The sequence below is a fragment of the Palaemon carinicauda genome, chromosome 38 (genome assembly GCF_036898095.1).
Source record: "Palaemon carinicauda isolate YSFRI2023 chromosome 38, ASM3689809v2, whole genome shotgun sequence".
In the NCBI taxonomy this organism is placed as follows: domain Eukaryota; kingdom Metazoa; phylum Arthropoda; class Malacostraca; order Decapoda; family Palaemonidae; genus Palaemon; species Palaemon carinicauda.
Window position 1 is genome coordinate 68,000,323 of NC_090762.1, and position 11,178 is coordinate 68,011,500.

The 11,178-nt window shown below is 51.8% G+C and overlaps 1 protein-coding gene across 1 annotated transcript in view; it reads right to left on the reverse strand.

Moving 5' to 3' along the window:
- The window catches only part of LOC137630701 (serine/threonine-protein kinase minibrain-like), a 168,105-nt gene extending 157,477 nt beyond the window's left edge, over nucleotides 1-10,628 (reverse strand). Inside the window, exon 1 of the mRNA XM_068362334.1 lies at nucleotides 10,464-10,628. Within this exon, the coding sequence (XP_068218435.1) occupies nucleotides 10,464-10,525 (62 nt within the window). The 5' untranslated portion in view covers nucleotides 10,526-10,628. The remainder of the gene's footprint in view (nucleotides 1-10,463) is intronic.
- Nucleotides 10,629-11,178: the final 550 nt, after the last annotated feature.

Here is an 11,178-nt window from a genome sequence, read left to right on the forward strand (position 1 = left end):
CCCCCACTTGCCTGGACCGAAGACAAAATCCCACTGTCAGGTAAATCAGACTCCTGGGGAAGGGCAACAGGCCGCTTCCCCGCAACAGACTTACCTCGTCCCCTACCCTGGGTAAGGGAAGACGGCAGAGAGAGACAGTCTGACGGGACGCCGGGCGAAGAGACGCTTGACTTCCTAGGGGACCGTCGAGAGGCCTTCTTCTTCTTAGTGCCGTACCGCACCCACTGCTCCATAAAGCACTAGTAATACACCACGAGACACAGGAACACAGAGGGAAAGGATAGGGAAGCACACAAAGGGACCACATGAGACACAAAGGGTCGCACTGGGTTAAAAGAGAGCGTCAGGGTGTTAACGCTGACGCGACCAAAAACTTACTGGAAAGCGAGACCTGAGCAAGCATGCTCTCTGACCCGGGTCGTCTCTGGGCGCGTATCACTCCGCCAGAGATGCCCCACATAGAAAACGGGAGTAGGGTAAACTACATAAAATTCTGGTCAGATGGGAGGAGATCCCAGATACTCCTAAGAAAGTAGTTCGAGGTAAGTACTTCGTGTTGGAACAAACCTCATTTAAAGGACAAGGGTTTGTATTCACGTGGAAACAAATTCACATAAAAAATTACAAGTATTTTGGGTATTGTTAAAAACAACGCAGGAAAATCATTACTATTAAAAAAAATGACAAATTCGAAGATAATTTGTATTTTTCCTAACCATACAAACCTTAGCTATTTACATTGGGTTTACTGTACCTTTTAGCGCAGCTGAAATGACGAGCCAATAGTTTTAACGAGGGTTAATTACCCCCGCGCTAGTTAGCGGGGGGTGGGGGAAGGGTAGCTTGCTACCCCTCCCCCCTCCACACACCGGTGACTTGCTTCACTTCACTTAAAGGTAGGACTTGACTTGGGGGTCAGGGATGGCGGGCACACGTGTAAATAGCTAAGGTTTGTATGGTTAGGAAAAATACAAATTATGTTCGAATTTGTCATTTGTTCCGTAACCGAAATACAAACCACGCTATTTACATTGGGTGACTTACCCCTTAGGAAGGGTGGAAAGTCCCCAGCCTTACTGACTTCGACTTGCCCGGGGGCTCGATCCCTCAGTGAGCAGCACTAGAGAGAGGGAGCCCCTGTACCTCACAAGTTCCTAGCATCGCTAGGAACGAGTGGCCTACATAAGCAGTGTGTGGAGGAGAGTGTGACTCGTCCTATGAAGTTGACCTTGAGACCTTCAGATAGGAATTCTAGGATAGGACATTCCCAATACCACCTAGTCAGGGTATGGGAGACACAACAGTATTAAGCTTAATACTAGGAGCACAAAGAAGCATGGGTTACCTGCAGAGGTCGAGGTCAGCTATGCGAGGACCAGGATGCTGCTTCCCCAAGAGAGGGGAGAATGAAGAAAGAAGTAAGGGTCAGACATACTCTTTCATTCACGCAGACTAAGACCGGGTAACAACGCCCTCAACCTACTGCTACTTGTCCAAAAAGGAGCCTGAGGTTAGACCAGCTGTTGTGCAGCCACCACAGGGCGGATAGAAAACGTATCGAGGCTCCTGTGGGTCACGTCTTGCAGGTAGCGGGCTGTGAAGGTCGTTTGACGCTTCCAGACCCCAGCTTGAAGTACCTGCGTCACAGAGAAGTTTCTCTTGAAGGCCAGGGATGTAGCAATACCCCTGACATCGTGGGCCCGAGGGCGACGTGACGGAGGAGGGTCAGGATTCAGGGCATGGTGGATAACCCTTCGAATCCAAGCTGAGATGGTGTTCCTGGTGACCCTCCTCTTAGTCCAGCCTGTGCTCACAAACAAAGCTCGCACTTGAGGACGGACTGCAGCCATTCTCTTCAAGTAGTGCCTCAGACACCTCACTGGACATAGTAGCAGCTGGTCTGGGTCGCTTGTTACAGAACGGAGACTCGCGATCCTGAAAGAGTCGAACCGAGGATCCGGCACTCCAGGATTCTGAGTCTTGGCAACAAACTCAGGGACGAACCTGAACGTTACCTCCCCCCATGTCGTACGAGACCATGAAGTTCATTAACCCCTTGGCCGAAGCCGAGGCGAGTAGGAAAGCCGTCTTCCAAGACATGTGGCGATCGGAGGCCTGGCGTAATGGCTCGAAGGGAGGTCTCTTAAGAGACCTGAGGACTCGAACCACGTTCCAAGGAGGGGGTCTCACTTCCGACTGGGGGCAGGTAAGCTCATAGCTACGTATGAGTAAAGAGAGTTCTAGCGATGAAGAAATATCCACGCCCTTCAATCTGAAGGCCAAGCTGAAGGCTGAGCGATAGCCTTTCACTGCCGAGACAGAAAGGCGCATTTCTTCCCGCAGATACACGAGGAAGTCCGCTATTGCTGGAATAGTGGCATCGAGTGGAGAGATACCCCTTCCACGACACCAACCACAAAAGACTCTCCACTTTGCTTGGTAGACTCCCTCAGAGGACCTTCGCAGGTGCCGAGACATTCTCTCCGCAACCTGTTGCGAAAAGCCTCTCTCCGCGAGGAGACGCTGGATAGTCTCCAGGCGTGAAGCCGAAGCGAGGCTACGGCCCTGTGAGGGACGCCGGAGTGGGGTTGTCTGAGAAGCTCGTGTCGTGGAGGAAGCTCACTCGGGAGTTCCGTCAGGAGCTGCAGAAGGTCCGGAAACCATTCCGCGTGATGCCATAGCGGAGCTACCAGTCATCGAACAGTTGACCGATAGTCTGGCCCTGTTGAGCACCCTTCTCATCAGACAGAACAGTGGGAAGGCGTACACGTCGATGTTGTCCCACCGTTGCTGGAAAGCATCTTGCCAGAGTGCCTTGGGGTCCGGGACTGGGGAGCAGTACAGGGGCAGCTTGAAGTTCAAGGCCGTCGTGAACAAGTCCACAGTCGGGGAACCCCACAAAGTCAGGACTTTGTTGGCTATCTGAGGATCCAAAGACCACTCGGTACTCACTATCTGCGAGGCCCTGCTCAGACTGTCGGCGAGCACATTCCTCTTGCCAGGAATGAAGCGAGCTGATAGTGTTATCGAGTGGGTTTCGGTCCACCTCAGAGTCTCTACTGCAAGATGGGATAGCTGTTGCGAAAGAGTGCCTCCCTGCTTGTTGATATAAGCCACTACCGTGGTGTTGTCACTCATCACCACCACGGAGTGACCCACCAGGGACCGTTGGAACTGCTGAAGAGCCAGAAAGACGGCCTTCAATTCTAGCAGGTTGATGTGTAGGCACTTTTCTGATTCTGACCAAAGGCCTGAGGCCCTCTGGTTCAGAACGTGTGCCCCCCACCCTTCTTTTGACGCGTCCGAAAACAGAGTCAATTCCGGGGGGAGGACGAGAAGACTCACTCTCTTCCGCAGCTTCTCGTCGACCAGCCACCACCGCTAGTCCGTCTATTCCAGAGACCCCATTGGGATCAGAATGTCCGGGGAATCGGATCCTTGATTCCACCGGGACTTGAGCCGCCATTGAAGGGATCTCATCCTGAGGCGGCTGTTTGGAACCAGACGGGCCAGGGAGGATAGGTGACCTAAGAGACGCAACCACGATTGGGCGGGGAGTTGTTCTCGCCTGAGGAAGGGTTCCGCCACCCTCCTCAGTCTTGCTATCCGGTCGTCTGATGGAAAGGCTTTGTGGAGATTGGTGTCTATTAGCATGCCTAGATAAACCAATCGTTGGGACGGCTGCAGAGAGGACTTCTCGAGGTTTACCACGATCCCCAGATCCTGGCAAAGATCCAGAAGCCTGTCTCGGTGCCGAAGAAGGGTCGACTCCGAGTCTGCTAGGATCAGCCAATCGTCCAGATAACGAAGGAGACGAATGCCGTTCCTGTGCGCCCAAGATGAAATCAGGGTGAACACTCTGGTGAACACCTGAGGAGCTGTAGAGAGACTGAAACACAGCACCTTGAATTGGTAGATCTTGTTGTCTAGGCAAAATCTCAAGTACTTCCTGGAAGACGGATGGATTGGAATCTGGAAGTATGCGTCCTTTAGATCCAGTGTGCACATGAAGTCTTGTGGTTTCACCGCAGGTCTGACCGTGTCTGCTGTCTCCATGCTGAACCGGGTTTGCTTGACAAACCTGTTCAGAGCTGAGAGATCGATGACGGGTCTCCAGCCTCCAGTAGCCTTCTCTACAAGAAAGAGTCGACTGAAGAAGCCTGGGGAGCCGTCCACGACCTCCTGGAGAGCACCCTTCTCGAGCATGGTCTCGACTTCGGCCTGAAGGGCCAGCCCCTTTGCCGATACTGTGGCATAGGAGCTCAACGACACTGGATTCGCTGTCAGGGGAGGTTGAGATGTTGTGAACGGGACGCGATAGCCTTGGCCGATCACTGAGACCGTCCAAGAATCGGCCCCGTGTTGCTGCCACCTGCGGACGCAACGCTGAAGGCATCCCCCCACAGGTGGACACACAGGGGGACTGCCACCCCTAGGGCTTGCGGCCGCGGCCGCCACCCCTAGGAGTCTTGCCTCCCCTGGAGGACTTACCGCCCCTCTTGACCTTGGCTGGAAAGGGCTGGGGCTTAGACACCACCTTCTTAACTGCCGGTGCCTGCTTGGGAGCCTTACGAGGCTGTTGCTGCTGTTGTGGCGGGGCTGGAGGCTTATAGGGCCGAGTTGTAAGGGCCCTATGGAGGAGGGAGTCCGTGCTGGATTTCCTCCACCTCTCAGCCGTTCACTCCATGTCTTGAGGCTCAAACAGGTTCTCCCCTAGAAGGGAAGCATGTCGGAGCCTACACACATCCACGGCGGGGACCTTCGTATGGAATCTCTCGGACACAGCATCGCGACGCTTCAACACCGAGTTGGCCCACAGGGTGGTAACCTGGTGCGCCAAAAACTCGGTGCCTGAGAGCAAGAAGGTCTCCAGGGCCTTCCTATTGGTCTCCTTGGACAAGTCCTCCAATCGCAATAGGATGCCCAGAGATCCTAGCCAAAAGTCCAGCCACGAAGTGGCCTGCATGGCACACTTAGCGACCTTCTCGTGGCTAAGGATCTCTGCCGCCGAGAACGACACCTGCCGGGTAGAGAGCTTCTCAAGGGGAACTCCCTTCGCCAGCTCCTCCACAGAGTGATGGAGAGGAAGAGCGAGGTTGTGCTCACCCAGGATCTCGAAATACCTCCTCTGTTGAAGACGAGGAGGAGGGATGAGCTTGTTCCCGGCAGTGGAACGACTGGAGGAGGCAAGAAGTGCGAGCTGAGCGTTGGCCCTAGCTCTGGCACTCTTCAGACCCCGAGACCAGGGCAGAGCCGCACTGGTCTTAGGGGCCTTCCGAACGTCAAACACTTCATCCAAGATCGTGTCTTTGCCTTCACGGGGGGCGATGACTGGATCCATAAGCCCGCTAAGTTGCCTTATCAGGCTTAGGACCTGCCAGAAGGCATGTTCGGATTCTTGCTGTTCTCCTCCCTGCGGGCTGGCAGCTAAGTCTCCTGCCCCAGGGATCTCTTCCTGGGGTGACACGTGGACATTCCCCCGGGTAGTCGTGGGTTCCTGACGAATCCTTGCAGAGGATTTAGGGACGGTCTTGGAGTCCTTGGATTCCCTCCTGGGAGGGATACAGGATCCCAACAACGAGGTTCGAGGGGCCCCTTCCTCACGAGATGATTCTCCTGCATGAAGCGAAGTCTCCCCCTTGGTGCCGAGGGGAAGACTACCGCCCCACTGGACTCACCTGAGGACGGAAAGGCCTCGTCCACGGGAGAAGGAGAAAGCACTCGTGCAGAAGGGGCCTTCGCGACCGACCTCTTGGGAACCAACTTCGCCCTGGGGGAAGTCACCACGAAGTCCACTCCTCTCTTTCTCTTCAGCGTAGGAGAGACAGCCGTTGGTTTGTTACCCTGGTCGGCAAGTGCTGGTTTCATAACCCTCACTAACACCCGTGCCAGAGGACCAAACCAAGTCTGTTGCTCCAAGGACACAGAGTCCGAAATCCTCGCTAAAGGGAAAGGGATCGGGCGATCCTTTGGAGTGGACACCACGGTACCTGCCTGAAGAGAAGGTGGGGAAGAATGATGTACCAACCTCTCCTCGTCCTGCACTACCAACCTGTTTGGGTGGAGGCGATCCCGAGCGTCGTCTAGGAACACGCGTTCCTGCTGCTACCACCGGCTGTGGAATTCGCCGCAAACGATAGTCGTGCGGGCGAGCGATCGCGCGGGCGCGATCGCGCGGGCGCGACAGGCACGCAGGCGAGTGGTCGCGCGGGCGGGCGGGCGGGCAGGCGAACGATCGCGCGGGCGCGCAGGCGAGTGGGCGCGAGGGTGGGCAGGTGAATGAACGCGTGTCCGAGGCGGCGAATGCAAGCGTTGGCGCGACGGCGAGGAAACGCACTGCCGCGTGGGTGAGGAAGACCGCTGGCGATGTAGATCCACAGGCGATCGATGATGAGCTGGTGAGTGCTGACGCGCAGGTTGGCGATGGCGCGTTGTGGCATGGCGACGCGTTGGCGAACGATGGCGAGCAGCATGCGCAGGTGAGCGATCGCGCGATGGCGAGCTAGTAGCTGGCGAACCATGTTCCTTCAGAAGCGTTGGAGAACGTTGGCGCGCCGGCTGTAACACACGCGGGCAGTCCGGAGATCGCTGACGCGTAGAACGCTGTTGAATAGGATTTACTAAAATCGCCTGTGCGCGCTGACAAGCAGGTGAACGCTGGCGCGTAGGCGATCGTTGACGCGTGGGAGAACGCTGGTAAATAGGCGATACTAAAACCGCCTGTGCACGCTGGCGAGCAGGTGTTCGCTGGCGCGTAGGTGATCGCTGGCAAGCCGGAGATCGCTGGCGAGCAGAAGGTCGACGCGTGTCCTGTGAAAGGACAGGTGGCTCGGCGCGTCCACGAGCAGGAACTGGAAGATCGCTGGCGCGTTGGCGAACATGTGCTTTTGACACACGCGCAGAACGATGTTGCGTAGCCACAGGATCAGGCAGATGGTGAACAGGGAGCTCAGCAGGAACTGTAGGATGGTCAGAGACCGCAGGGCGATGGTCCTCAAATGAGCGCCGACGCTCAGAAGAGAGCTGACGAGCAGGAGAGCGCTGGCGAGGAGGGCGAACATCAGGAGAGCGCCGACGAGCAGGTGAGCGTCGGCGAGCAGGAGAGTCTTGACGAGCAGGAGAGTGCTGACGATCAGGAGAGCGCTGGCGAGCAGGAGAGCGCTGACGAGCAGGAGAGCGCCTGTGCGCTAGCCCTGCTCGTGGAAGGGAAGGATCCCTTTGCCCCGAAGGGACCGTTGTCCGTCGGGTGACGAGTTCTCCAGAAGGCGAAGATCTGGCAGGAGTTGGTGAACGGTCTGCAGAGAGGTCCAAGGAAGACGGAGCTGTAGGTTGAGGCTGACGAGGGGAGTCCCCCTCGGAGGAAGACGACCCAAAAAGGCGCCTCTTAACCCCCTTGTAAGGGGAAGGAAGGCCCTTGCGGCTTAGCGGACGGTGAGCCTTACGGCGGAGGCGGCCTCGGGGAAGATCGTCGGGACCATCGGTCCTCCGAAGGGGAGTCTCCGTCAAAGCACTTCCCTCAGAAGGAAGCTGAGCAGCAGCAGAGACCGAAGGACTCACTTCCCCCTTCGAAGGATGTACGGAAGGGGGAGGAGAGCCCTTAGCACCATCATCTGCAACAGCACCTGCGGAGGATTGCCCAGCCACGTCGGAGGCCTCTGTCACCACGACATCAACAATAGACAGAGGGTCTACCTCTGCTACCGCCGGCGACTGCTTAACAGCGGCCCCCAACGAGACAAGGTCAATAAAGGCGACCCTGGAGGGCAAGCCCTTAAGCCCCAGGGACGACCAAATCTGCAAAAGATCATCATTGGTTAAGGCATTATCAATAACCTCCCCCGGAGGAGGAGGGGGAACCGCCTCGCTATGGGAGGCGACGCCCTCTCCCCCCACCCAAGGTCGGGAAACAGAACTAGGGCCTGCGCTACCACTCGGCCGACTCTCCTTAGGAGACGGACGAGGGGGAGCTTCGGAGGAGGTTTGGGCGGCAGAAGAAGAGTCCCGAGAACCTTCCTCCTTCAAGGCTAACCCCGAAGGAGAACGGTCTCTCCTGGACTTCTTCTTACGCCGATGGCCAAACCTCTCCCACTGGGAGGCAGACCACTCCCTGCACTCACGGCACATGTTCTCCTGGTCACACCGTCGGCCCCGACATTGAGGGCAAAGGGTGTGCGGGTCCGTAGTTACGTTCGACATGAAAGTCCCACAAGGACGACCGGCAACTCCAGGGCATGTACGCATTGTAAAGTAATAATAATGAAGGTCAACTTCCAACCAACACACACGCTGCAAAGAGAAAGCAGAAAATTAAAGGCTGTCACAAGGACGATGAGCAGACACGTCTGATCACCGCCGAGCCAAAAGTGAAGTGAAGCAAGTCACCGGTGTGTGGAGGGGGGAGGGGTAGCAAGCTACCCTTCCCCCACCCCCCGCTAACTAGCGCGGGGGTAATTAACCCTCGTTAAAACTATTGGCTCGTCATTTCAGCTGCGCTAAAAGGTAAACCCAATGTAAATAGCGTGGTTTGTATTTCGGTTACGGAACAAATATGGTTTATACTGTACTGTATAGAAATATTCCAGTTTTCTCCAAAAAAGACCTCTAATTCTGTCGCAAGTAAATAATTGATAATACATACTGTACCCCAATATATCCTACTATAATGGGCTCCCCAGTGGGAACTGGAAGTTTTGGGTGGGAAAATTTACAGGGAAATTGATAAATACTGTAATAATAAAACTAACTTATTCTTCTCAATACATTTTCTATCTCTGTGACATAATAAATCCTAGAAATATTACACAAAATATTAACATTCTATGCTCCCGAGTTATTTTTCATATGTTTTTTTTTTAGATCCTACGGTTCTCATGTATCCACGCAAAAGATATGCAATTATTTGTAATTTACTTTTAGGACCCAGTTGAAATTGGTGTTAGTGCATATAAAGGGAATAAGGTAGGGCATTATATGTGATTAACTTTTAGGATTTGGGACAAAGGAAGGGGGGCCAAGGGGGGTTTTCTCCATGGTTAGGTCTGTGACCTGGGAAGGGGGGTTTGGGGGCTTAACCCCGGCTAGGTCTGCGGCCAGGTTAAGGGCATCCAGGGGGCTTATCCCCAGCTAGGTCTGTGACCTGGGAAGGGGCGTTCACGGGTCTTGTCCCCCGCTAGGTCTGTGACCTGGTTAGGGGCGTCCAGGAGGCTTGCCACCAACTAGTTCTGTGACCTGGGAACTACAAGGTTAAGTTAGGTGGGGCATGTTAGGTTTAGTGGCCATTTGAACGAATCTGGAAATTTATATTTTTGTTTAGGAAAAACTTTCCTGATGGGACAAACTTTATCCCACAGTTAATAGTGTCTGTAATGAATTTAACCTTTATTACTGTCGTTGTTGTTGTTGGTGTATTAAAGCCAACACTTCTTGTTGGCACGGGCCTTTTTATTGTTCGGCCCGTAGCTACTGTCATGAATAATCATGTTTTATATGTTTTCCCCCATCCAAGCCCCGGTTCTCACCTGCGTTTGTAGGGAAGAAGAAATATAGGGAGAACGGCTAATTTGCAGTGGACATATTGGTTAAATTTATTGAAAACACACTACCTGTTATAGGAAAATTTATCATAAATGTTGTCCCGTATTAAACTATAATTTTACCGTATTTGGTAACAATCCGGCTCTACTAAATAGTAAAATATGAAATCCTATAAGTTTTTTAATCATGTTTAGTACAATATCCAAGGTACACAACACTAATGAGTACGCTCAGGCTTGTAATCTATAACTAAGCATAAGACAGAACAGTTATGAATGTAAACAAGTATACATGAATTGTGCATATTTATTTAGTGTTCTAAAGGTTTCCCTCACCCAAAAATCGGTTTCGGTTTCCACTTTTACCTCCAAAATCGGTTTCGGTTTCCACTTTTACCTCCAATTATAATATAAAGAGCTGACTAAACAAAAATTAATGGTTTTCAAAGGAAATTCAAAATTGTCAAATAGTCAGGGTAACCAGTGGTAATATTGCATTTAGTTTCACGACAAATTTAGGTATCTCACGGCTTCATAGGAGAGTTATACTGAAACTTGTAATATACTGGTTCTATGATCGCCCTACAATTTGTTTTGGCCTTCACTTCCCTGCAAGTTATATATCCTTTTGTCGGCGATATACAAATGCCTAGTTTATTTGGCTAGTAAATGGAATGACACCAAGCCAGGACATGATAGACATAGCTGGGAATAGGGTTTCACAGGAATTACGTAGGTAACTAAAGTAAAGCTATGAGAAGCATTTCATGTATTATATAACAGTTCATGCATGTAAGTAAGGACAATAATTGATAATTGCATTTGGGTGGTTGTGCGGCTGGGACTACCAATGGCCGCTGGGTTGGCGCGCACAAGAGATGCTAGAATCGTTTTTCTCCTTTCTCTCCAAGATAAAATCCCTAAACTTACTTCACCCATCTCTGGAAGCCCCCTTGGCACGCATTTCCTCGAGAATCAATCGCTGTCGACATTTTGTGGTGGGGAACTAACAAATATTAGAGCCAAACTGTCCCCACCTTGGGAACCCAAGGCTTTTATTGTTTACAAACCGACCAACCTAAGAAAAGAAATGCGACAAGCGTGCCACTACGGAGCGCATCGTTTTACAAACAATAATAAAAACCAAAAGTTTTATGACCATTTTATGTTCATTTTAAGCTACCCGCCTTGGGCTGCTCTGACACATCATCGAGTTTAAAATTAGTGTGCAAATTATTAACAAAACTAATCAACAGAAATATTCCCCAATGATCGGTCGATCATTCATTAGTATCATGTAGCATTAACAAGGGAGACCTTGATCAGTATGGTAGGATTTTTTCTTCCAGAACTATTGTTTTATTTTTTCTCTTTTATAAGCTAGGATGGATATATAATAAAAACATTTGTTTCAATTTGCGTATTTATAGACAGGAAAAAATATTAAACTAAAAACATGTTACAGCTCTCTCACAAATTATGACACCTTTAAGTGTGAAAAATGGAAAACAGAAAATTGTGAATATTGTAAAATTAAAAACACATTCATCCTCGCGCACAATAACACATATACACACAGGTGAATCACAGAATTGAAGCAAGAGAGGTAGCAGGTAGGATGTTAGCAAAGAAAACAATAGTAAGA